Raw genomic sequence first — 27,802 nt, forward strand, 5'->3', positions numbered from 1 at the left:
GGTGCCCAGCTGTCTATCCATGCTTATGACATCTTGTCAGGTGTCCCAGCCTGCTCCTGAACATCAGCCAGTAAACACTTCTGGTGTTTTCTGACCATGTAATATCTCTTAGCAATTTTGGTGACATCAGTTCTTATCTGGAATGGTAGTGGCTAGAGATGTAAATGTGTCCACAAGAGCAGACTGACAGATTTTTCATAAACATAGCAGGAGTGGTCAAGAAAAGAAAAAGTCAGGAAGACCAGCAGAAGCAAGTCATTTAATATACCAAATGAATACTTTCAATGTTTGTTTGTGTTACTGAGTGCAAACTCATTCTGCTCACTGCAGGACAGGCCAATAAATTGGAAGACCACGTTTTGTGGCAAGAAATAGGGTCTTTAATTGGAAAACCAGCTTACTGAAGAGATGGCAGAGTAATTGTCCTGGAAAACTATCTTCCCCGTCACAATTCAGGCTCCTTTTATATTAAAAAGGGGAAGGGGGTGTGCTTGGTTGTTGGAAACATCTTGGTGTAGGAATCCTTTGTTGTTAGAATCCTTTGTTGTTGCAGCTGTTCACCTGTGTCAGATCCCTGTAAACCTCCAACAAAACAAATGTTATTTTCTGTTCTGCAACATGTTATCTTTATAAGAATGGAAAAGTGTTAACATCCTTAAAGGTCAAAGCCTTGAGAATAGGTTCTCCTGTGTATTTCAGGCTCTAGGCAACATTGTTTTATAAAAAGTGCAGAACCAACAAGACTAAGCCTCGGAAACAGAGCACAGGGTTAAAGTCAAAGAAAAAGATGTAATATGGAGTCAGATTTGTTCTTTCCTATTACAATAGTGCCATGGAGAAACCACTTTGGGCAGCTTTTTGTGGGGCCCTGGAGGCTTTCTCTCTCAGCCTCTGGGCATCTTTGTTGAAAACCCTTCCTAGCTGTCTGGCCTGCTGGAAACCCATTCCACCTGGTTTGCCCTGAAGATGTTTTCTGTTAATAACTCATTTATACTCCTTGGAAAACAACTCAATAAAAACTCAATTGGTTTTCCACCAGCCTCCCTGGGCAGGGGTCAGGGATAGCATGTTATTATTTTATAAAAAATATACATAATAAATGAAGTCATAAAACAGCACTGGGCACATAGGAGAGAGTCAATAAGTGCTTCCTGGCTTAAAGCAAAAGTGATGGCTCAGCTTTCCATGGCTGCTGTACTTGCTGAGCTAGTTACTCCTTCCCTCATTACACTTTTTTTTTTTAAACTGAAAAAGAAACCCATGCATATGGTAAAAAAAAAAATTCAAACAGCACAAAAATACACAAGGGAAAGGTTTCCCTCATCCTTTGTTCTCTCAGCCCTCCCTGGAGATGCCACTGTTTACAATCTTTTGTGAGGTTTTCCAAATATTTTATGCAACTTTCAACCTATGTATGTAAATTCCTTTAAAGTTTTACTTATTTTTAACCTAAAAGGATTTAAATTCTCAAGTGACTTCTGCCTCGATAATAGCAAAGAACAAATCAGACTCTGTATTAGATCTGTTCCTTTGACTTTAACCCTGTGCTCTGTCTCCTAGGCTTCATCTTTCTTGTAAAACAATGTTGCCTAGAGCCTGAAATAGACAGGAGAGCCTGTTCTGAAGGCTCTGACCTTTAAGGATATTAACATTTTTCCATTAATAAAAAGATAACAATTTGCAGAATAGAAAATAACATTTGTTTTGTTGGAGGTTTACAGGGATCTGACCCAGGTGGATAGCTGCAAGAACAAAGAATTCTAACAACAAAAAATTCCTACATCAAGAAGTTTGCAACAACCAAGCAAGAAGGAAAGGAGCCTGAATTCTGACTTGGGGAGATGGTTTTCCAGGACATTAGTTTGCCATCTAGGTCTACAGAAACTTGCTATTCCATGCCCCAATACCTGGTCTCCTGATTTATTGGCCTGTCCTGCATTGAGGAGAATGGGTTTGGACTCGAGAACACTCCTATCTACATAGCAAGCTGGGCACTGGAACTGAGGACAGCTCTCCCACACCCAGGGACCTACTGTGAGCCCTTCATTGTTCCACTAGGGTGGAAAGTGGCTTACCTAGGAGAGATGGGGACTATGCACCGACACTTGGGCAGTCTGCTCTGTCTGGGTCTCTGAATTTGTACCTCCCGCTCCCTGCCAGCCCAATACCTGGGACAGTGCAGCTAAGGCAAAGATCATGCCTGCCTCAGTTTCCCAGCCTGTAAAAGGGGAATTTATACTCTTCCCAAGGTATTTCTAAGTGACAACGCCTATGGGTGTTTGGTTCCGGGAGCAACAGGAAGCCCAGCTCCTCTTGGGGGAACAGATGTGATCCCCGTATGGGTTCTGCAGGGCCTTGGCTGGAGGGCTTGACCAGGGAGGTGAAATTTGAGCTTCTGGCCTTGAGGGGCTAGAGAAGGGCATGGAGGCGGGACTGGCGCCTCCTTCGGGGCGCCCTTGAAGGTAAAGCTTTTTCTCTTCATCTCTGCTACTCCCCTCCCCTTTCTCCCTCTAGATCTCTCGCTTCTTGCTCCTCCGTCCATCTCTCTCCCTCCGCTTTTCCCTTCCTCTCCTACTCCTCCCATTTTCTCCCCCTCCCATCTTCCCCCTCCCTCGATTCCCCAGTGTATCTCCCAGAACCCAGAGCGGATCGCTGGCCCTCCCGCGCATGCCCACGGTTGGATGCCAGCTGGACCGCGGGTCCGAAGATCCAGCTCCGAGCCAGGGATCAGCCCCAGTGGCTGCTCGGCTCTGTTGCCAGGTAGGCCTTTGGCTCCTGCCCCTGGTCAGGGCCTCCGGCTGTGTAAGTGGAAGGTTGGGGGCTCCGGGGAAGGGGGTCCGCGTGTCACAGCCTGCGAAGGCTCGAGTCAGCGAGTGTCCAGCTGAGGAGCTCGCGCCAGCCCCCTCTGCCTGCGCCACCTGCCCCGGCGCCCAGGCCACACCTGTCCAGGGCCGGGAACGCACCTGCCGGGGACTTGGCCACCCCTGTCCAAACCGCGGCCCTCACCTGCCACCTCTCGCCCCAGCCAGACTCCCCTCAGTCTGCGGCCGGCACCCCCTCCTGCTCTCCCGCTGCGAGTCCCCTCCTCCCAGGCTTCCTTTCCTCGGCCGCAGACCCCACCCCGCCCCTGGGCCTGCTGTGTCCCGGGCCGGCGGGATCTGCGGAGCCAGTCGGGGGCAGGGGCGGGGGCTGGGACTGGCCTCCGAGCGAGCGGGGCTGCAGCCCACGCCCCCTGCCGCTTTCCCTGCCCCGCCACCCCAAGACTGAACTCTCCCTTTCCCTGTCCCCGAGGTCCAGCTCAGTGGCGTGGACACTGTTCCCTGGGGCTGAGATTCTCTGGCTGCAAAGCCCAGCTTCTCCTGGCAGAGACTCGGGAAAAGAGAGCGCCAACGCTGAGCATGCTTCTTTCTTCCCTCTCAGTGTTTCTGCCCCAGGTAAATAGCCTTAATACTTTTTCTGGTGTTAGGATGGTGGTGCTTGTTGATGTCACGTGTTTTTATAGTGAGCGTGATCACAGTGTTGAAAGCGGGGCTTGGTTCACATAAAAATGAGCTGAGGAGTAGGGGCAGGGCTATACTTAATATGTTTGAGTTGTTCTGCAGGAGCTAAGGCCCCCACCCAGGTGGAGGATGGTAACTTCAGGCTGAGCACGAGATTCCTGGAACACGGCCCTATTACCTACCACCAACTAGTCATAAGAAAGTCACACACCTGGAAGCCCTCAAGCCTCATTTTGCCTATTAAAAACTTTACCCTAATTTAAAAGAAAAGAAAAAAATTCACCTCGAAAACCATCAGAGGGTTCAGGGTTTTGGGGCACGAGCCGCTGTTCTCCTTGTCTGGCCCTGCAGTAAAAACTTTCTCTACTCCAAAAACAAAAACAAAAAAAAAGAGATGAGGGCATGAGGCTGTGACATTCTCCATCCTCCCCTCTCCCAGGGTGAAACATGTGACCGTCGATTTTAAAAAGATATAGTCCTTAACTAGTCCAGCCCAACTAGTGTGTGTTAACAGGAGCAGAACATCAGAGGCATTTTGGAGACCCAGGAACATTGCAGTCCTAAAGGTCTCCTGGCAAATTTTTGTTTTGTTTTGTTTTGTTTTTCTTAAATTGTGGGGCAGACTAGTAATATAGAGGGAAAAATAGTGGTCCAGAAATATTTTTTCGTAGAACAGCTTTATTGCGATATTGTTCACACACTGTGAAGTCCACCCATTTAAATGGTACAATTCAGCGGCTTTTAGTATATTCACAATGGTGCAACAATTATTATTCCAGAACGTTTTCATCACTTCAGAAAGAACAGTGGAAATGAATGATCTATCTACCCCTCCCCAGTGGTGGTTCTAAAGAAGTTTCCTGGCTGTTCCTGACCCTAAATTAACTTGTTACATTCCATAAAAAATCTGGTAGGAACTTAATAAGAATTGCATTGAATCTATATATCAGAACAGGAAGAATTAATGTCTTTATGGCATAAACTTTTTCTACCCATAAATGTATCTGGGACCCTATCTTTTCATCTGTCCAGAGCCTGCCCTATGGAAAGTCTTCACTAATTTGTTGGGTCTGTGAATAATGAGATTATATATATCGTTGGTGGCAACTGTAGCTTTTCACGAAAGAGAAAAGTAACCTCAGTGAAGCCAATTTACTCCCTGATGGTCAGAAAGAGTGACAGCCATTGCTGGAGAGATCGAGTGGACTTGGTGCTTGCAACCAGTGTTCTTCACCACCTACAGCTAAAGGGATTACAATGTTCTTTTATTTCTTTATTTATTTCTTAAATTCTTATTTTTTTATTGAAGTGTAATCAATTTAAAATGTTAGTTTCAGGAGTACAGCAGTGATTCAGTTATATATATGCATATGTACATGTATATTTTTCAGATTGTTTTCAGTACAACTCATTACAAGAAATTGAATACAGTTCCCTGTGCTATATAGTAGGTCTTTGTCATTTATTTATTTTATATATAGTAATGTGTATCTGATCACACTAAACTCCTAAACTGTCCCTCCCCCTTTCCCACTTGCTAACCACAGTTTGCTATGTCCATGAGTATTGCTAGCAACATCCTTTTTGCTAGTAATATATGCTGGTTAGCTGCCTTCATTTTCAGTAATTCCATCTTATCTGTGGGCGTTTTTCTTCTTGTGGGCCTGCATGTGGTTTGCACACTTGTGCATAGAGATCTGTATTTGGGAGAACTCCAGGTTTCGTGTAGTGCCTGGCACGGAGCTCCCGCTGAGCTCATGCTTGAACTGGGAAAAACCATATAAAAGTTGGAATTTCCACTGTGGTTGAGACTTCCAGGTTTCTATAACCTGTTTAGCCCACCTTAATGTTGGCGGCTCCCATACTGGGTAATTTGGTGGAACTTCATGGTACGACGCTGTAGAAAGAGGGCTTGTATGCTTCTTCTCTTTCCTTTTCCTCATTCTCCTGGGCCTCCCACATCCTTCCCCAGCAGTGCCCAGGGCTGGCTTGGTGCTGTGCTGAGGCAAGATTTGTAAATAAGGCCTTTTCCTCATCTCTTCTGAGCCTCCGTTTCCTTCTCTGCACAATGAGGGCTTAGACTAGATAAGTGCTTTTTGGTTTCTTTTAAACCCTTGTCTCCTTTTGAGAAACAGAGAACTCAAATCTCTGCTCCAACCCTAATTCTTCAGATTTTGATACGTCCTCCAAGGGGTGACACAGCTCTTTGTGGAAAGTTAATGTGACTTTGGTTCTTTCCAGGTAGCACAGAAAAGACTTAAGAGATTTATTGCAGGGAGGGGGCAGGAGGGGGGCAGTATGTCACACTTTCTAGTGTGAGAACTGGAGCAAGGGCTTGGATTTAAATACAGCCTGTGACGTGGCCTCTCTATAATCTTGCACAATGTGATAAACCTCTCTTTTCCTCCGTTTCTTCATGTGTCAAGTTGGAGTGATATTATTTTAGGTTTTCGTGAAACAATATACACATAAGCCAATTGTGTCTCAGTAGAAACCTGACCTGTTAGAGAATCAGGGGTTTCTTCTAAAAAAAAAATCTTGTCCATAGCACTCTATGTGTAATTTGAATTTCCTGGAGTGTGTGGGTTGAGACTAAGTTCCATCATGGGACAGGTAGCCCCTGGGTCTGGGGGCCCCAGTTTCCTCCTCCTCCCCAGTTCTCTTCCTCTCAGTCCAGGATGAAGTTCTTGCCATTAGAATTACACAGACTTCTTGTGGATATGGCTTTTAATTTTATTGTTTCACTGGGGAGGGCTGCTGTCGTATTTTCCGTGGTCAGGTTTTGGTGACCTGAAGGCTATGCAATTGGGTATTCCTATTTAAGTATAAGAAAAGAAAGTTACAAATACAAAATTAGACCTAGGGTGGAGGCAGGGGCTCTTGGAAGTGGGGACCATTAGTTTTGTTAGCTTCAGGTGCAGTGGCCTCTGGCCATGAGGAGCCATCCTTGTGCTCTGGAGTTGGAGGGACCAGTGGGCTCGGTGGGAATGTTTACTGAGTGTATCTCATGGACTGTGCATTGTTCTATTTGTACTGTGTGTTCCTTATTTAAGACAGTGAGCTCATTTAATCTCAATAGCCTCTTTAATAAAATTGGACTTTTTATTTTGAGATGTAAAGTAGATGTCCATGTAGTTGTAAGAGATAATATGGAGAGAGCCTATGGACCCTTTGCCCAATTTTCTTTCATGATTCCATCTTGCAAAATTGTAGTACAATTTGTTATTGGCTCACTAACCCTTTGAGGTTTGTTTTATTACTCCCATTTCTATTCATGAATAAACTGGGGTTTAGAGAAGCACACAGGTCTGCCCAGGTCACCCACATGGTTAGTGTAGAGTCAGGTGGAACGTGGGCTAAGGATTTCCAGGCAGTACCATTGTGATGGTCTGTGGCAGGGGCCACATTCACTTGCATGTTTATTCATTCATTCAACAAACATTTATTGAGTAACCTCTGTGGGACAGATGCTTTCATAGGGTTATCTAATTCTTCAGCAGTACTGAGAATCAGGTAATGTTTTCTTTTTTTTAATCTGAGAAATTTAGCTCTGAGAGGTTATAACCCCCCGCAAAGGAAATATAGCTCAAAAAGGAGGGATAGTAAATGTGTACAGTCCCCCACTTTTTATGCAGATTGTACCCTAGGCATTTTACATTTGCAAACTTCCATAATCCAGATATATCCTTGTAAGGCAAGGATTTTTTTTAATTTAAGTATAGTCAAGTTTACAATGTTGTGTCAATTGCAAGGTCTTTTTTTGAATTTTGAATTAAAAAATTAATATTTGATGTGGGGCAATTAGGTTTATTTATTTGTTTCATTTTTTTTTAATGGAGGTAATGGAGATTGAACACAGGACCTCATACATGCTAAGCATGGGCTCTGCCACAGAAATGTACCCTCCTCCCCAAGGCAAGTTTTCTTATCCATTATTCTGCAGCTTAGGAGTTCAAGTAAATTGGAGTTGAAATCCAGATCTTTTGATCCCACTGTGGTTTTTTTCTTTATATTCTGCTGAAGGGGGGTGGGGAAAGCAGTTCCTTTGTTCATTCTTTTATTCAGCATTTTTGAGCACTGACTTTGCATCAGGGCCTGGCAAGATGTTGGAAACGGAAAACGAGAAATGACCCTTTCCTGCAGGGTCTGGAAACCTAGACCAAAAGCTGGGTAATGTGATCCGAGCTACGGTAGCCATGTGCAGACGCTGAGGACAAACTGTACCCCTGGCTTTTCTTGGGCTTGCCTGCCTTACGGCTGCTACACGCCAGGTCACCGCATCCCAGAAGGGCCTGCAGCCCACAGCAGAGTGTGTACCTCAGTCTCCTCTCCCCTCTCAGCAGGGCCTGCAACATGAGCATCCCTACTATGTGCAGTGTGCTGAGGACAACCAGAACCTCCCCGTGGTGGTCCAACCAGTTGGGGATGGTCTCAGAGGAGAATTTCTATTGCATCTATAAGTGAATCTCCTCGGTGAGCCAGATCAGCCCGTGAGGCTCCCAGTGGGCACTCTGTATCCACTACAGGCACCACTACGGGCCCAAGAATGGGTGGAGCGACTTCCAGACCTACCGCAAGGTCATGGGCCTTGTCACCATCACCGACTGCCTCTTGGATAAGACATTCAAGAAGCTCCAGGTGCAGAGGAGCTGTATGGCACCACGCTCTACGACCCTCAGCTCTTTGCCTTTGGGCTGCATGGGGAGGTGGTCAAGCAGCCGCCCACTGATGTGACCTTCAACCTACAAGGACTGCAGGGTGGTGGAGAAGAGGGTGGAGGACATCGAGTCACTCATCATCATGCTCGTGTCCAAGAGCCTGGACGGGGCCCCCGACAATTCTAGGGACAAGATCCCCCTCCCCTGCATCCCGTTTGAGAACGAGGACTTGGTGGGACTGGACACAGACAGCAGATAAGCCTACCTGGAGGCCCGGCCACCATGGCTGTGTGCTGGGTTGCTTCCCTACATTCAGAAAGGGATTGGCAAGGAGGAGGGCTGTCTTGTAGCCAAGGGGGGAGGGAGGATCAGCCCGCCAGTTTTCAGACATTTAAAAGTGAATACGCCTTTGTTTCAGAGAGATCCTTCTAGGGTTAGTGTGGACACTTACTCTCTCTTTTCAGCCAAGATCCCTGGTGGGACCCCTGGAGTTGCTGTCCAATAGAGTAGCCACAGCCCCTGAGGCTAGGAGCGCTGTGGGTTTCTAAGTTTTGCCTGTTCCCCTTTTCCTCTTTTTTCCGTTTTCTCTCGGAGCTCCCTGTGAGCGTGTTGTTGGGTCTGAAAATGTGGGCTGTGCACACCCTGCGTTGGAAATAGCGAGATTGCCCTCCGTGCTGCCTCCATCGCTTTAAAAAGCAAAAACTTAACGGTTGCCTTGATTCATGTATTATCTCAGTCATGCTTTTATTTTCTAATGTTTTGGAATTTTTGCTTTGTTAGCATGTCACCTGCTGGTGTTTGATACCTGGTAGAATCCTTGCTTTGAGAAACATGTTTGGTCCTCCTTACATTTGGTGACAAATGAGCACTTATTAATTTTGTTTGTTTTGAGGAGGTGAGATGCGAATTGATTTAGGCGGCTTCTGAGGGATTTTTTCACGGGTATTTTCACTTGGAAAGTCAAAGTCTGCAGCACCTTGCTTGATTCTGGCTTTTACACAAACGTGCTCGGCACGCGGTTCCTGGCTGTCGCTGTGTGACGTGCGTGACGGCGCTTCCAGGCTGGCGGTCACTGGCAAGGAAGTGGCCGCCTCGGGGTTTAGCAGCTGCAGGGGACGCTGTTGGAGGAAGCAGTCACCGGGTTTTCTTTGCTTTTGCCTTCCCCATGCCATTTACTTTACTTTGTACTTGTAAAGGGGCAGAAGCGGGTCTAAAATCCATGTCATTCTTTTGCTCCCTTTACGAGGCTGGTTTCTCTGAGTATCAGGACAACATGGCCTTCTCCTAAGTAGCTGGCTCACTTGGATCTGGTGGACACAGGGACCGCTAAAGGGGACCGTAGCTTCCTGTCTGCTCCAGCCAGTGGGCATTCAGAGCCGGGTCTGTGGTTTGCCTCAGCAGCCGTGCACGCCTCCCTGCACCAGCCTTTACTTTTAACCCATGTTGGCAGTAAATAGCTGACTCTGTGTCTGTTGCAGCTGACGTCCACCACTGACGGCCGTGTCGTTAGTTTGCGGTAGTGAGACTCCAACACCCCAGTCAGCCGTGAAGGGAGATATTTTGGCCGACCGAGGACCTTGCATTATCACCCCCACCCTGTTCATCTCACCCGGGGTAAGGGTTTGGCCACCACCGTCATGCTGGCCATGAGACCTTGTTTCTCCTTTCATGCTCTGGTCCAAATGTGGACACTTCATCCTTCACTGACTTGGTCTCGCTTGAGACAGGCCAGACTTTCTGAAAGAGTCCATCACATTCTCGGGGGGAACAGAACAGAAGTAAGTGTCGCAAATAGAAGGAGTCTAGGCTGTCCGGGTTGGCAAATGCAGGCTGGGATCTGTGATGGCTGGGCTGTGCCCTGGACACAGGCCTTTCCCTTGGCTCCCGAAAGCCCAGGGGTCGGAGTGAGAACAGCCTTGCCTGGGTTCCTCCATCCTCACCTGCTCACTGGCATGTGTGTCTGCTAACCAGGAGCTCCCCCAGACCTCGGGCCCTTTGAAGTTCAGACCACGGGAGAACACTGAGTCCCTTCTCCTGGGCCTCCTTTGTGAGAATCCAGTGCTTTCTGAGGTGACCGGTGGCAGGAGATGCCTCCCCCTCCAGGGAGCACCCTTCAGAGGACTGTGACTCACTGCACCATGCTGTGAGCTTGCAGAGTTTCGGCCGTGGTCCCTGCAGGACCAGACTTGAGATGGGCTTAACGACGGAAATGACAGGACCGATTCCATGGCAGGGCTGGGGGGAGGCAACAGGGGAAATTGAATGTGACCTCAAACACCTATGTGGGTGCTGGGGCTGTTACTAAAATGGGAACCCGGGAGTTACCTGCAAGGGGTTGAATTCCATAGTAAATGGTGGACATGAGGCATTTTAAGATGCCAGTTGTCATCCGAGTTATGAATTCAAAGAGGCACTCCGGTCTATGAGACTGGGGCTCAGGTGAAGGAGCCAGACTAGAGATACACATTGGGAGTCGTCATTCTTAGCTGGTGTTCACAGCCTTGCATGTGGATGGGCTCACTTCGAGAGGTACAGACTGAGGCTGAGGGAGGGCAGGACTGTGCCTGGTCTGGAGAAAAGCCCAGACCATGCTGCCTTGGTGTGTCAGTCAACAGCGTTTGAGAATTTCAGAGCAATGCCCCTTATCCTCAAGGGGCTGGGGAGGGGGGTGGTGCCGCCCAGGAAGAAATCAGAAGGGAGGGTCGTGTACATATGTGCATCTCAGGAAGATGCAGAAGCCGCAAGATCTGGGAGGGACACCTCCTCAGAAGCTGGAAATGCAGTGGGGAGTGGGGTGTAGGTAGTCACACTCACCTGTGAGGGAGGGAGGGAGGCCTGGGGAGCCCCCACCCCAGCAGACTCGCTTTCCGCTTTCCGCATACAAAAGGCGACCAGACAGAGAATCTGAGGTGAGAGGGGATAGGGATTGGGAGGGGAGCCAACCTGGAGAATGGTGGTTGGGCAGTTCTGTAATATTCTCCCTGCCAAGTAGACTTAAAAAAAAAAAACTAAACTCGTAAGAACACGGATAGTGACAAGGGAGGAGGCAGTTCTTTTTCTGGCCTTCTAAGGGTAACGCATGTATCCAGGGATACACAGAAGAATCGGGCAGTCTGTCCCGGGGACTTGATCCTTACTGGGGGAACAGTGCAAGTTTAAATGGGGAGAAGGGCAGCAGAGGGAAACTAGCCAGGCCCCGTGTCAGGTACCAGTCGGCTGCCCTACTTGCATTTTGCATTCACATCCATGCCTCCCAGGAGGGCGGTGGCAGCCCCGTTTTGCAGATTGGCAAGCCTTCTCAGAGGGATTAAGGTATTGGTCCATTTAGCGGCTAGTAAATGCTGTAGCAGTATTCAAGCAGGGCCTTGTCAGACTTGAAGGGAGGGTTTTTTCTAGTAATTTCGGTACCTCCCTGTTGTACTTGGAATGGTGAAGTGGGTCAGTTTTGGAGCCTTTCAGAAAAAGTATGATTTAAGTGCTTCAGGACTGTTTCACAAAGCTCAGTGTTCTTTGATGGTTTGGAAGCACCGCAGTGCTTTACGCCCCACAGATGTAAGTTCTTAGTCCTTTGACAATGATGTGGTTTCAAATGACGTACAGGTGCAAAACCAGACTTAGCAGCTTCTGAAGGGAAACTCTCCAGTTCTCCCTTGATTGGCTTTCTTCCGCGGGATGTAACTCTACTGCAGCGTAGGCCTGAGCTTTCCGTATGGAGTGAAGATTTTGTATCCAATGTTAGCATAAACTGATCAGATGGAGAAAATCGACGTTGCCAGTTTATTTTTGGGTTTCATTAGACAAGATGCACTATCAGTTAATGGCCCAAATAGCATATGAAATTTAGTACAGAACTTTGCATTTCTTACTTTCTACTTATAGCTGTCTTCGAACTTTAGGTTGTCTGCTTTGGAACATCAGCTCCACCACCAGGGCGCCTGTCAGTGTGTTGGTGTGATTGCATTTACACAGTGCATGTAATCTTGGGTTTCTTGGCCCCAAATGCTCCAGTGCAGAATCAAGGGCTGTAGTCATCACTTAGTCATGCAAATACTTCTAAAACTATATGTTGCCAAAAAAAAAAAAAAAAAAAAAAGGAGACAGAGAGAAATTACCTTTATCAAATTCCTTTGAATTCTAACTGCAAACTGTTGTTGAGCAGCTGCGGTTTCCTTTGCATATGAGTATATACATTTCTTTGCATGTAACTTGGTTTTTGGACTAGAACACCAATCTCTGGCTTTCCACAAGCCACAAAAATAGTAGCCAAATTGCACACATATGAAATATTTTATTCTTTTTTCTGAGAAAGACTCCTTGAATTTGGAACTTGGGGTGTGATTTTTGCTTTTTGCTTCTCCCACCCCTCTTATCATCCCTCACTCCTTCCCTCGTGGCCTTCAAGAGTTCGTGTTCTCAAAGGAGCAGGTGGACAAACACCCAGTTGGTCATTATGCAATGCTGCTGTAGAGGGAGCCCAGCCAAGAGCTAAAGGACATTATCAGAGAGGACTTCCTAGAGGAAATGGACTCTACATTCAGTTGTGAGGACAGAGTAAGAATCAGCCAGGAGAAGGGGTCAAGAGGGTGGCTTAGGTGGCAGGAGCAGACCGGGTAGAAGCCTGGAGGCTTGTGGGTGGGGACTCGGGGAGAGTGCCCTGTGCAGTCCAGGGTGGAGGGTGCCCCTGCTGGGGAGGACACTGGAGAGGGCCTGGGGTGGAGGACATTGGAGGAGCTTGTTTTTTACTAGAACTGACAGAGGAGGTAGTGAAGTTGTCAGCAGGAAGTGACCCTCAGGAGAGGTACTCCTGATTTTGCTTCTGATATTCTACAGAAAGTTGGGGTCGGGACCGGTGAGAGCAGGTCTGTCTGTCCCTTTGAGTCCCACCCCTTCATTCATTTATTCATAGCACGGGTACTTCTAAGTGTCTAGGGGAGAGGGGTGAAGCGACAGTAGTAAGCAAAATGTACTTGCTTCTTGCGAGGTTAGCAGTGTCAGAAGTTGATTTAGCTTGGAATGTTCTAGGAACACAGCAGGGAAACATAAACCAAAGTGCGGGGATTGGAGGCAGGGAAGGTTTCCTTGAGAAACAGAATCAGAATGAGCCTGGAGGCAGGTGGGAAGTAGCTAGGCATCAGGTCAGGGGGCCCCTGAGGTCACTGGGGACCTGGGTACTGCGGTGAGGCTGGGCGATGAGAGGCAGGGGCGGGGGTGGGGCCAGAACTGTACCAGAGAACCTCCGAAGTGTTTCAGTGGAGGAGTGATGTAATCAAATTTGTGCTTTGGGAAAGCTGCCCCTACTCTCTCTTTCTCTCTCTCGCTCTCGCTCTCGCTATTGCTCTCTTTAGTGTGGGTGTGTGTGTGTGTGTGTGTAGCGGGGAGGAGGGGGTGGGTGCCACTGAGTGGGACGGTCATTAGAAGACCACTCACAGGCTGGGAGGCGACCAGTGGGAGAGGGGCGTCAGGGCTGCGCGGGGACAACAGGGACAGTGTGGATGTAATATTTCCTTATGTTATGGAAATGACAGGCCAGCCAAGAAACAAGCACCACCGGAGGGTTGGAGTACTCAGATGTATTACGCCGGCGGGCTCAGAAGGGCTTCTGCTCCGAAGCTCTGAGCGCCCCCAAGACGTGCACATGAGGTTTTATAGGGTTAATTACAAGTATGGGCTATTAGCCAATAAGGCTCAAACAACAAAAAGCAAGGAATCAGTACACTAGAGCTTATCAATTCGGAACAGATCACGTTACTGACACTTGTTGAGCTTGGATTTACGAGTTAGCTTGTTAGCCCAGTAAACTGACACTAAACTTCAGATTTACGAGTTAGCCCGGCAGAACTTAGATCAGTAAACCGACACTTATCACACTTAGATTTGTGACTTAGCTCGTTAGCCCAGCTGGGCTTTTCCTTCACACTTATGGGGAGGGCTTGTTAGCGGGGCCACACTCGCGGCGCCTTGTGGCTGGAAGAAAGCAGATGGTGGCAGCCAGGCTGACTTTCCTCTTCTTTCCTTCCCTGCCTTGTGTGATGGTCTTAGCTCAGCCAATATTTGGAACAGAAGAGCTAAATTCCAGGGTAGCCCAGGACTTTGTTGAGCTCGTTCAAGTGAGATCTGATAGGATTAAGTTTGTATTGAGATCTGCAGGTTCACTTAGCTAGAAATTCACCATCTTTTGCATTTCCATAGGGGTTTTTATTCTTGATAAAGATTGCTTTCTTGGTGAAAGGAAATTGAATATAGCTGCTGTTTTTCTCAAAAATATCTTTAAAGAAATTTAATATTCAAAAGAATAGGAATATTCTGAAATGATAAAGTAAGGCTTCGGTGTAGTTTCTTTGGTTTCAGAGTTGACACGGAATTAGAGCCTTTGCATTACTTAATAGCACATCCTTATCAGTATTTAAAGAGCTGTTAGTGAGTGCCCCAGGCCCCAGCTCTCAAAGCATCATTAAAGCTTGCTCTGAAATTGTGAATTTGTAAAGATCTTTTTTGCAGAATCCAAACAGTTGGTTTATAATATGCAGCATAGCTCTTTTTATAAAAAAATAGGTTAAAAGTTAAGAAAGTAGAAGATAGATATTAAAGCTGAAACATAAACATTCTTGTGCTAATGTTGCAACTGGAAATTTTGAAAAGAAAAATCCTTCTGTAATATCATCTACATGAAATACTTATATGTCTATCACATTTGAAAAATATCTACGCAGTGTTTTTCGAAGTCAGGACAATTCCAGCTCAGATACTGACAGTGATGGTTGCTGGTTTTCAATTGTAGAGTCTAAATTTGCCTTCTTTGCTTTTTTTTTTTTTTTTTGTACTGAGAGGGTTGAGTAGTGCTTTGCCAGCATGCTTTCGGGGCAGTTTTGGGGCAGACATCTCGTGCACCATCAGTGAGATATTTCTGTGCATTTTACTTTCTGGACATCACCAGGGCGCATGTGGAAACATGAGGGGGTTTGTGCCTGCAGGACGTGATGCTTCAGGACTCCCTGGTCCATCACCATTTATTCTGAAGCTGCTCCTGTCAGTGAATGATTTTCTGTGGCTTGGAGGTAAGGTGGTCTGATGCAGATGATCAGATGTGTAGTTAAAGTGCTGTTACTTGAAATAAGAGAAAACCTTGAAACACAGCTCTAAAAATACAGGATGAGGGAGGAGAATTGGCTGAGCTGCTTGCAGTGGGGAGTCTTCTCAGGTGACTCCCTCACCGTGATTCCTGCCAATATCCGCCCCAGCCCTGCACGGCAGTCCTGCCGAAGCAAGCATGCCCTTTGCTCAGAAATGCGCTGAATTTCCTTGTGCCTCTGTGTGTTGGCTTTTTTAAAGCACATCTTGCCCTTTGCTTTGAATGAAATTCTTGTTAGGAACCTCTCACACTCATTCTTCCAGACCTTGTCCATATGTAGCGGCTGAGTGGATGAACAGAATACAATATCTCCATGTAGTGGAATATTATTCAGACATAAGAATGAATAAAAAAGAAAAAAAGGGGGGGAGATGAAAAAGGCCACTTGCTCTTGGAAGTCCACCCTGAAGGCTCAACCCGCCCTTTTCCCTTTGAAACCCCACCCCTTATACTCCTCTCTATTTGATAGTATTTATCACCTTCTAATAAACTATAACCTTTAAAAAAAATAAGTTGGTAATACCACTTTGAAATGGATGACCGTTAATAACAGCATGTTAAGTAAAAGGAACCAGACACAAAAGGCCACATATTGTTGATTTTAGTGATCTGAAATGTCCAGAATAGGCACATGCAGAGGCAGAGGGCAGATGATGCTTGCGAGGGGCTGGCTGGACAGGGGGATGGGGAGTGACTGCTAATGGACAGGGGATTTCTTTTGGGGTGATGGAGTGTTCTGGAGATAGATGATGCTAAGGGCTGCACAACCGTGAATATAGAGAAAGCTGCTGAATCGTACCCCTTTAAGTGGGTGAGTTTTATTATATGTGAATTATATCTCAATTATAAAACACTGGAAAAAAAAAAAAAACTCAAAGGACAGCCTCTCCTGCGCCTGCCCCGCAGTGGGGTCTGCCAGTCTCCCTCTGTGTTTGAGGTGCTTGTGACACGGTTTTCTCCTGCAGGGACTGTCTCCTGGAGGTGGGAGCGGGAGGCACGGTCCATGTGTCTCCATCATCTAGCGTGTTGTAGATGTTCCCTAAGTGCTTGTTAATAAATGCCCTGGGAGTAAGGACTAAATGGGGCTCTTTGCTGAAAGAAGCTGTCAGCTCAGAGGGCCTGCCGGCCAGTTAGGATAAATACCGGTCAGAGTGAAGTAACAAAATTCTCTGATAGAAGTTTAACAACGAGCTGTAGTACACGCTAAGTAGAAGAGATTCTTGAATGGACTTACATTTCCTAATTTGGCTTCTTAAAGAATAGAGAGAAATAAAAGTGGGAAAGAGAAGAAATCAATGCAAAAGAAAAGAGAAAACATGTAAAAATAATTAAGCTGAATGAGAAAAGGAAATGATGGGAGCTTGAGTATGTTGTATTGAAAGAGAAGTCTGTAAATCCTCGTGACTGATGGCTGGAGGGTAGCTGTGAGATTGGGCACTTCTCCAGGATGAGAACACACTCGGGACCCTGACCCACAGGGTGGTGACGGGCTGTCAGCTTCCTGCAGAGAACGGTGTCCTGTGTTCTTGGCCTCTCACCTGCAGTCCATTGGAAAGGTACAGTGGAGCTTCCCGGGGGCTCCACGACGTGCGACACCACAGCAGACCGAGGGCAGAAGTGCTTGCGGGGACCCGGCTCACTTGTGTTGAGCCAGACGGTAAGGAAATTTGTAGAACTGTAAAACGATGCCACTCTTCTGGTGTTTTGTTTTGGAAAATAGTTATCCTTCATAAAAATTTAACATTTAATGGGCTTATTATTTTAATAAGAATGAATACATAAAGTTTTAAATCCTTCTCTATTTTTCTTCATTTTTTTTAATGGAGGTACTGGGGATTGAACCCAGGACCTCTTGCATGCTAAGCATGTGCTCTATCCCTGAGCCATATCCCTCTTCCCTAGTTTTACTTTTGAATATGGTAAGTATCTGTAAGTGTAACCTGCACACACACACAGAAGCACTCTTTGAGATCCTCAGTGATTTTTCAGAGTGTCAGGGAGATCTAAGACCAAAAAGTTGAGGCCCGCAGAGCTAAAGAATACAGATGAAGACTGTAGCCCAGCTTGTCAGGCGTGTGGCTGCGTAAGGTTCTCAGGGTGGAACTGGCAGTGAGAGGAGAGCAAAAGGTTGTAGCTACTAACTGTGGCCACCTTTGAGAAGGAGGCAGGCCAGTTAGATATTTATTCCAGGTGGGGCAGGTGAATTTAGGGTGAAGGAGGTGGAAAAGTATTCTGGTCCTGCTTCAGGTGGTATTATTTAAAAACACTTTCATTTCGGGGTCATTTCTGCTCAATCCATCTCTCTGCAGGGGCAGCATCTGGCCCAGAGCCTGCCACAGAGCGCACATTAGATTCTTGGTTAAATGAATGGCCTGTTTCACATGTGGGCTCAGTCCCTCAGTGGAACCCTGAGCATCGTGAGATTCTTCCGTGTTGCCAGCCTTGACACGTGCATGCAGAGCAGAAAAGTTGGCATGTTCCTGTTTGTAACAAAACCAGAGATCTGTGGGTTTGATCTTTGGGGGAAAAATTGGCATTTCCACGTAATCAGACTGTCCAAATAATTCTTAGTCACTGCAGACTGAGATGAGGATGGGCCGTAATTTTGTTCATTGTACTTTCATTTTAACGCCCAGCTGAGCCTGAGGTGCTGTGTTCGGCCTCTGTCATCTGTCATTATCCTGCTGAGACTTGTTGCCAAGCTGGGGCTCAGAGGTTCCAGGGCAGCTCACTTCCTGCCGAGGCAACCAACAGACACCGCCCAGGTAAGCTTTGCCCGTGCCTCTGTCCTGGGCTCGTTGTCAGTCCTTCAGCAAGCAGGAGTAATTTGTTATTGTCCCCTCTGAGTTAAGCTTGACTAATGTTTAAATAAAGTATAAAATCCGTTGCGTCAAGAATCCTACGCATGAGATATTTTCTTCTGATTTTACTGAATATGCATCGATCTTATTGAGTCTTATTGAATGATAATAATGGATTACAGTCATTGGTTGATTTCTGGAACAGATACATAACATTTCATGGTAGATCGACCTTGAACTTCTGGGTTATTTTCATCCTGTGTATTTGCTGATGTTAATCCCAGATGTCAGTTTTAACAGCTGATTCAAGGACTGGGGGCTGCTGCTTTTTTTCCTGGTTGACTAATTTCTCTTACTGAGTGAAGTTAGATTTGGTTATGTTCATTAGCAGCTGCAGACACCAAAGAGTTTTTTTTCAGGAGATGACCTGCAAATGATAGCTGAATGACTTTGACCCTTTGGGCCCCTAATGAATGAAATTGCCTTAAAAGGTTCAGGACATAGCTGTCATATCGCACAGGTTGCAAAGGTAATAACAGAATGCGGAGATCCAGGTGAGACACAGAGCTGCTAGGTGATTTTTAATCCATGAGTTTTTATTTATTTTTTTTATGGATTATTCCCTCCAAGGAGAAAGCCTCTGGTAGTAGATGTGTGTTAGATGAGGAAATGCCTTAAATTTCCTTTTCCCTGATTTATTTTATCCCCCACCACCAACAAGTGGTGCAGAGAACATTTATAAACCACCACTGAAGCCGCGCGGTCTGAACCTGGGTGCACTTTTTGTACCCAATGAATCTGATGGTTCTTGAAGATAGGTTCATCATTCTTCCTCAGACCATTCTAGTGGTTTCAGTGGGGTCTCAGCTACTGGAGAGGGAAGAGGCAGCCTGAGATGTGATAGAGGAGAGCAGGTCTAGATGTCTCTGTTCCCCCTTTCCTGGGCTTGATACTGAGCTGAGGTCCCTCCCGTCAGTGTTCCCCCCACTGTGTTTATCCCTTGCCATATTCTCTGCTGTCTCTGGGAGGACATTCCAGCTTTCTAAGCCCCCGGTCCTCTGCTCCCTCTCTCTGGGAGTGTCTGTTGCTGTGGGTGGCTTTGTTTTGTTGTCACCCTGCAATGTGAAGAGTCCTCATGTGCTGAGGCCGTTCTACTCATGTGGGCAGTGAGGCAGAGTCATGTTTCTTTTTCCCCCTTGCTGAGTGTACGTGAAAAAGGTTTAAGCCTGAAAAAGGCTCTGTCTGCAGAAATGTCTTTATTTAGTTTTGCATGGAGTAAAAACCTTGAGAGCTTTTTAATCATTGAAGACAGTCTGTGGGGAAACAGTGAAGCCCAGGTGAGACCTGGAAGAGCCGCACTTCCGTCACTGCCACGGGTGGTGACTTCACCCCCCTTCAGGTAGTAAAGGGCCCAGACCTGTGAACGGAGGTGACATCATGAATACATATGTGTATCCGCTGCTTCACCTTGGGTGTTACTTTCAAGCTGAGGCAGTTTGTGGCGGCAGCCTCATCCTACATCAGGAATTTATGAGGAAGACCAGACAGACTTGATTAGTGCAGTATGAATTTTTCATGAAATTAATGTCATTCTAGTAAGATAGGGACTAGTTAAAGTGTCCTAAGCAGACAACCTTGAAGATTATTTACATAGAATGTGTATTTTTACAACTCAGAATTCGTATTGCCATGTAACCATCCACTAGAACTTTTAAATTTGAAGGAATCTGACCAGAACCATTAATTTAGAAAATTCAACACTAAATATTTTCAGGCAATAACCTTATATCTTTTGTGATTGAAGAAAATTTTGATCTTTTTTCTGTAATCTTAATAGGTTTTAAAATATCAATACATTGATTTGACATGTCACTTTTTAAATAGAGAGAATAAAGTTCAAGCTGTTTTAATATGTAACTAAATATTTTTGTATTTCAGCAAACTGGTGTGATTTCCTGACTCTTTGGGAAGTATTTTGCAAGACACTTAGATTACCTACTGTTGGAAAAATGCAGAAGTGACTTTTATGAATATAGGACTAGTACAGATCTGTTGGTTTTTGATATAGTGCAAGACATGAGGACTAGGAGAGCTTTGCTGCTGATTGCCAGAAGAACAGATGCTGGGTCTCAGCCTCCCCTCCTGTAAAATAAAGAGGCTTACCTAGATTCTTTCCACTACTGTTTCCATGAGCCTATGTCTTTTGTTTATATTCAGGAGTATTATCAATTTCAGATTAAATGCTGAATACCACTCCCTTTCCCGAAGCAGAATTCAGTGTGTGCTAAATAAGCATTTAGTTATCTGATTCTTCTTTCTTTTTCTTAAATTTTATTTTACTGAGTTATAATCATTTACAATGTTGTGTCAATTTCCAGTGTAGAGCACAATTTTTCAGTTATACATGAACATGCATATATTCATTGTCACATTCTCTTTCATTGTGAGCTACCACAAGATCTTGTATATATTTCCCTGTACAATACAGTATGTTCTTGTTTATCTATTCTATATATACCTGTCAGTATCTACAAATTTCAAACTCCCCGTCTATACCTTCCCACCCCCCTCCTCCCTGGCAACCAGAAATTTGCATTCTTTGTTTATGAGTCTGTTTCTGTTTTGTATTTACATTCATTTATTCTTTTCTTTTCATTTTAGATTCCACATATGGGTGATCTCATATGGTATTTTTCTGTCTCTTTCTGGATTACTTCGCTTAGAATGACATTCTCCAGGAACATCCATATTGCTGCAAATGACATTATGTTGTCATATTTATGACTGAATAGTATTCCATTGTATAAATATACCACATCTTCTTTATCCACTCATATGTTGATGGGCATTTAGTCTGCTTCCCTGTCTGGGCTATTGTAAATAGTGCTGCTATGAACATTGGGGTGCAAGCGTCTTTTCGAAGTAGGGTTCCTTCCGGATATATGCCCAGGAGTGGGATTCCTGGGTCATATGGTAAGTCGATTCCTAGTCTTTTGAGGAATCTCCACACTGTTTTCCACACTGGCTGCACAAATCTGCATTCCCACCAGCAGTGTACGAGGATTCCCTTTTCTCCACAGCCTCTCCAACATTTGTCATTTGTGGACTTTTGAATGATGGCCATTCTGGCTGGTGTGAGGTGATACCTCATTGTAGTTTTGATTTGCATTTCTCTGATAATTAGTGAAATTGAGCATTTTTTCATGTGTCTAATGATCATTCGTATTTATTCTTTGGAGAATTGATTGTTTATGTCTTCTGCCGATTTTTGGATTTTTTTTTTTTATATTAAACCTTATGAGCTGCTTATATATTCTGGAGATCAAGCCTTTGTCGGTTTCATCATTGCAAAAAGTTTCTCCCATTCCGTAGGTTTTCATTTTGTTTTGCTTATGCTTTCCTTTGCTGTGCAGAAGCTTGTGCATTTAATTAGGTCCCATTTGTTTATTCTTGCTTTTATTTCTATTGCTTGGGTAGACTGCCCTAGGAGAACATTTTTGAGATGTATGTCAGACAATGCATTGCCTAGATTTTCTTCTAGGAGGTTTATTGTATCTTGTCTTATGTTTAAGTCTTTGATCCATTTTGAGATTATTTTTGTGTATGGTGTAAGGGAGTGTTCTATTCTAGCTTCATTGCTTTACATGCTGTTGTCCAGTATTCACAACATTTGCTGAAGAGGCTGTCTTTTTTCCATTGTACTTTCTTGCCTCCGTTGTCAAAGATTAGTTAATAAAAAGTGTGTGGGTTCATTTCTGGGCTCTCTATTCTGTTCCATTGGTCCATATGTCTGTTTTTGTACCAATACCATGCTGTTTTGATTACTGTAGCTCTATAGTATTGTCTGAAGTCTAGGAGGGTTGTTCCTCCAGCTTCTTTCTTTTTCTTCAGTGATGCTTTGTCAATTCTAGGTCTTTTATGGTTCCATATAAATTTTATTAAGATTTGTTGTAGTTCTGTGAAATATGTCCTGGGTAATTTGATAGGGATTTCATTAAATCTGTAGATTGCCTTGGGCAGTGTGACCATTTTAACAATACTGATTCTTTGAATCCAGGAACATGGGATATCTTTTGTTTTTATTTATTTTAGGCTCTATTGGGCTTAACATTCCTTGATTGTTTTTCCCCAATCCTATAGCAGGTAGGTAGCCTTGATGTGTCATCATTGCTTGGCTTATTTGACTAGATTGGGAGAGGAATGTAAATTTTAGCTTTCCATTGTTTTAATAAGACTTTCCCCAATAGATTTATCAGCAAGTCAGCAATATAAAGTTGTATCTTAGCTGTCTGACCATCAGGGCCTCGACAATCAAGGATCAGACTGCTACATTTTAATCCCTGGGTTCTCCCTAGACCCACAACATCAATATTTGTTGGCTGTGTTGGCCATCGACTCGGCAGTGAGTAAAATTAATGATAGAAATGTCCGCTCCAGAATCAGTTAAGCCTCTGAAAGATTTTTCTTGTGTTTTCACATTACAGACAGGATGTGAATCCAGAATCTTTTTGGTTAAAAACACCCTCACCTTTCCTGTCCTTCCAAACCCTTCGTTTCCTCGCACACTGTTGCTGACTCCTGCAGGGTAGTGTGGCAGCAGCGGCAGCTGAGCAGTTTTATTTCCTTTTTCTGCTTCTCATGGCTTTATAGATGACATCATGACCTTAATTTCTCCTGTATAGTCACTATCTGTCACCCCAGTATGAACCCGGACACCTTGAGAAGTTAAATTAGATCTTCCTAATAACAGGCCCACTGTCCCAGGAGGAAGAGGTCTATACATTTCTGTTTCTATTAATGATGGTTCCTCTCCTGGCATAAGAATAAGTGAATTTAAACAGGGGATATTGATGGAGGCACTCCCTGCGGTTGCTGGGAATAATTCCATGACATTGTGCTGTAATCTTTGTTTGCACTGGCATTTACAGGGAACGCTCCCTTTTGTCATGGGGCTGGGAGCAAGCCCCTTTTGAAGCTTTCCTGAAGCATTGTCCCATCCTTATGCAACACAGACCTACAGTGATTTGCCCAGTGATTTACTTTTTCACATCTTGGACAGACTCCAGGAGATTTTTCCTTTTTATTTCTTGTAAAATTTTCTGGTGCAGCCTTTTATTTTGTATTTCTTCATTCCTTTTTTGTATGAACAATTTTTCCACAATTAAAACATTTGCCTTGAAAAGTTTTTCCTAATTTCAATCTTGCCATGGCTTACAACATCATATTGGCCGTAAAACTTTCTATTCCCACTCTCTGGCACAATTTTATATATTCAGCCAATGGAGCCTTCCCTTTAAAGGGACCGATAGCCTTTTTGCAGTCCTCCTTAGCATTTTCATAAGCAGGAAGTTGAAGAATTGTATTCGCAGACTCCAGGCTTGTCTGAGTGGGAGATGGGATCAAGATGACCAGAGCAGAGTATACTGGGCAGGTCCCATACACCTGCCTCTGTCACTGCCATACCCCCAGACCCCTGACCTCACCACGCAAGCCTCCTAGGAGCAAGGAAAGGGCTGTGGGGCTACCCAGGTGGGATCTGAGTGTTCGCACGGCCTCGGTAAGCCTGCCCTGGGGCTCCCTGTGTTACCTTTGGGTCCCTCTGGCCAAAAGGCCAGAGGCGCCCGGGGTGAGGATTCACCCAGTGTCAGCACCGATGATACAGTCCCTTGTTGCAAGCATTCCACAGGCCGCGTCTCGGGTGTTGAGATGCAGCAGAACATCTCTGAGTTGCGCTGAGTTGACCACCCAAGTGAGCTGAGTAGGGGGCTCCTCTACAAAGTCGGTGTCTTGGAACTTGGAACTAGGTTCCAAGCTCTGTTGAGCTCTATTGTGAGGTCACTTCCTGGGGTCCCCTTCCCCAAGCTTCCTCCTGACACAAAGCTCCCCAAGGGCATTTCTGGGCTGCCGATGGCTCACTTCCCACCCCATGCCGTGTCCACACACAGTGACACCAACTCAGCTCAGCCCTTAGCCCTGGGGAGACCTGGATGCAGCCAGGACACCAGCTCTGGACACACCTCTGAGGACACAGCTGGGTTCAGACCCGGCTCCCCCATCAGCAGTGCTGTCACCCTGGACAAGCCACGAGCCTTTCAGTGTCTCCCCAGTCCCCCATCAGTGCAGAGCGCATCATTCAGGCCCCTGATTCCTAGGTAAGCCATAAGTCCATAGACACATAAATGTCCACTGCATATGTCACCCCCATGGGCTGGGATCACAGGGAGCTCGTGCACAGACCTAGCAAATGAAGGATACCACACAGGGTTGGCAAAGTGCAGAGCACAACCTACACAGGCTGGGGTCTGCCCTGAGGAATGGAGAAAGTCACACTTCTTGCTGCCTGCTTCCCAGCTCCCTGTCCCCAGATTGAAATTAAATACAATTCTGAAATTGTCCACTCTGGCATACAACCTCCTAAGTCATTCTGTCATGTTCAGATTTAGGCTCAGTGTCTCATCTGGGCCTCTAGGGTGAGCTGCCCCACAGTGTCTCCCTGCTTGCTTGCCTTCTGGTCACACATTCTTGTGTGATCCCCACACCCTCCCCTGCAGGGTGGGTGGACATTGGGACCAGGTTCTGACATGTAGACTGACTTGTGGAAACGTGCATGACTTCCACACATTCCCAGCTCCAGCGTTCATTCTTTCTCTGTCTCTCAGTGCTTCTCTGTCTGTTTTGTCTCTGTTTCTCTCTCTCCCTCTGCCTCTCTGTGTTTCAGCCTGTCTGTCTCTTTCCTGTATGTATGTGTGCATATGTTTACGTGTATATGTGTGTTTTCATGTGTGTGTATTGTTAGGACCCAGGGCAGATCACTTCTGAAAATGCCTTGATGACATATTATATGGTATTCATGTTACTGAAGAAAAAAAAAATCTTTGAAAGTTGGGCAAACACTTTGGTGGGATCAGCTCTAAGGATCAGTACCGCTGGGGAAGGGATGCACCTGTGGCCCTTTGATGCGTCCTGCACACTGTTCCCCTGGAGAGGAGCGTCTGTTCGCTCTTCCCTCCAGGGGACCTGCTGGGGCCTCTGCCTCCTCACGTTGTCACCAGGCTAAAGACCTGCCAGTGCGATGGTGACCAGTGCTGCCGCCACAGTGTGTCCATCTGCCTGTGTCCTCACCTGAGAGGTTGAGCATCTCGAGCACACTGGCCACCTTCACTGCCTCTCATTAGAACTGCCTGTGTGTGTTCTGTTTCTTTTTAGAACACTGGGTTTCATGAGGTTTTTGGCCCACAGGGATATGAAATCTTTCTCTGACCTTGGGTCATGAGGAAAGCTTTTTCCACATTGTGGTTTGGCTTTCCAGCTGTCTTTCCTGGCCTTTGTTTGTTTTTTGGTTTTGTTTGATTTGTTTCACCACAGAAAGAGCTAAGCATCTCCCTTTTGGCTTTGGTTTCATAATTAGAACAGCAGTGCCTACCCCCAGATGATGCACAGAGTTATTAAAAGGGCTTTATTTTGTACATATCATCTTTAATCCATCTGGATTTTTCCTTTCAAAATGCAAACATGCTAATTCATGTAAACACACACAAAAAAAATCACCAGTCCCCTCTTGAGGTATGTGAGCACACACAAAAATCCACCTTTTATATGATTTCATTAACAGGGAACCTCTAGGATAGGTAAAGACACGGAAAGAGAAAGGGGATTGGGGTTTTTCACGGGCTGGGGGAGGGAGGACGTGGGCTGTGCTTTGAATACAAGTTTTTACTTTGAGGAAGGAAATAGTCTGAAACAAAACAGTGGTGTTGGTCTCACAGCATTATGAGTGCACTTAATGCTCCTGAATTGCAGAATTTTAAATGGAAAAGGCTAAACTTTATTCTTGTAAACTTAAAACATATAACTAGATGTTACTCTAATAGAAAAGATCAAACCTGACTCCATAGTAGATCTGTTCTTTTGTCTTTAACCCTGTGCCCTGTCTTCTAGGCTCAGTCTTGCTGGCTCTGAACCTTTTGTAAAACAATGTTGCCTTTAGCCACTCTGGTAAATGAAAGAGCTTGTTCTCAAGGCTCTGACCTTTAAGCATATTAACACTTTTGCACTGATATAAAGACAATAAGTTGCCGAATAGAAAATAACTTGTTTTGCTAGAGATTTTGCAGGGGCACTATGGCCTGACCCACATGGACAGCTATAGACCAAAAAAATGGTAGACTAAGTCCTGCAGAACCATCTTCCCCATGTCAGACTTCAGGTTCCTTTTCTATTGAAAAGGGGAGGGGCTGTGGTTCGTTGCTGCAAACTTCTTGGTGTAGGATTTCTTTGTTCTTGGAATCCTTTGCAGTGGTCCACGTGGGTCGGATCATGGTATCCCTGTAAAACCTAGAAGAAAGCAAAGGTTATGTTCTATCCTGCAACTTGTTATCTTTATAGAAGGGCAAAAGTGTTAATATCCTTAAAGGTCAGAGCCTTGAGACTAGGCTCTCATGCATATTTCAGGCTAAAGGCAACATTGTTTTACAAAAGGTGCAGAGCTAGCAAGAATAAGCCTAGATAACAGAAGACAGGCTTAAAGGAAAAGGAACAGATCTAATATGGATTCAGATCTGTTCTTTTCTATTACAGTGCCTTTTGGTGAGAGGTAAGAGGATGTTTACAGGTGGGTCCTCCTCTGCCCCAGGCTGGGGTTCAGGCAGGAGTCCTTCCAGGTTCTCCATGAATGTGGACTTGATCTCCTGCAGAGAAAGTAACAATTATTGGTGATTAAAATTGCAGTCAAAGTCCCTTCAATTGCCTGTAAACCATGCCATGGCAAGGGACATCTCATAGGCCAGTCAACAGTCAGTCTCCGCTGATGCAAGGGACCAGCAACATGGCGGGTTCCAAGGTGGCCTGGCCAGCGAAGCCGCCTGCTTTGTTCTCCAGCCTTGGCTTCGTAACATGAACACTTTAAAAGCTCCCATCCCCCTTCCCTTTTGCCAAGTGTGAATGAACAAGGTCCCTGTACCCACATGGGCTGAGCCCACGCCATGCACACAGCCCTGTGCACACAGCCAACTGCCTGCTCTCCATCTCTGGACTTAGCTGCACCCTCCAAACTCCCCAATCCCTGCAGGTCCACATTCCCAGTGCTTCTGCCCTAGGGGTCTGGATCACCATCAGGACCATCAAACACCGCAAGTCCACAGGCCAGTTGCGGGCAGCCAGAGATCACCCTGACACTCAGACTCAGATGAGGCACAGCGTGCAGGGATCAGGACACCAGGGCGGGAATTGCATCTGCCTCCAGCTCGGCCCGCCTCACCCTGTAGCCTCAGACACTAGCTTTGCAGGTGCACACTAGGCCGGAACCCTCGCTGGTGGCAGTCACCATGGGGACTGGAGTCCGGACTACCAAACCCCAACCACGGGGTGAGTGGTGAGAGAGTCATCTCCAGGTAGGGGTACACTAGGAGTGAGGGGGGAACCTGCGTTGAAGGGGGTACAGGCTGAGAGGTGACGGGCCGCTCAGAAGGAGCTGACCCAGTTGAGGCTTGAGGGGGAACACTTCGGGATGTTGGAGGTCCTGTGGTGAGGCATGAGTCGTGAAGTTGGGGTGTAGGGGCCATAAGTTAGGACCTAGCAGGATGGAGTATGTGGCAGGGACCTCGGTGTGAGGAGAAGGAGCCCTATCTTCGGGGTCTGGTGGGAGACTGGGCCTTTCCATGGTGGGAGGATAGTATCCGGAAGGGAGAGGCTAGCAAGGGGAGTGGAGCCGGGGGT

At 45.9% G+C, this 27,802-nt stretch overlaps 1 protein-coding gene across 1 annotated transcript in view; it reads left to right on the plus strand.

The window, feature by feature from the left end:
• Positions 1 to 27,802, plus strand: part of LOC135319413 (uncharacterized) — a 93,210-nt gene that overhangs the window by 2,863 nt on the left and 62,545 nt on the right. The window contains exons 2-6 of the mRNA XM_064479555.1: positions 2,515 to 2,760; positions 3,292 to 3,434; positions 15,093 to 15,213; positions 16,832 to 16,944; positions 17,924 to 18,052. Of these exons, the coding sequence (XP_064335625.1) occupies positions 2,515 to 2,760; positions 3,292 to 3,434; positions 15,093 to 15,213; positions 16,832 to 16,944; positions 17,924 to 18,052 (752 nt within the window). The remainder of the gene's footprint in view (positions 1 to 2,514; positions 2,761 to 3,291; positions 3,435 to 15,092; positions 15,214 to 16,831; positions 16,945 to 17,923; positions 18,053 to 27,802) is intronic.

Source organism: Camelus dromedarius, chromosome 26 (genome assembly GCF_036321535.1).
Source record: "Camelus dromedarius isolate mCamDro1 chromosome 26, mCamDro1.pat, whole genome shotgun sequence".
Classification (NCBI taxonomy): domain Eukaryota; kingdom Metazoa; phylum Chordata; class Mammalia; order Artiodactyla; family Camelidae; genus Camelus; species Camelus dromedarius.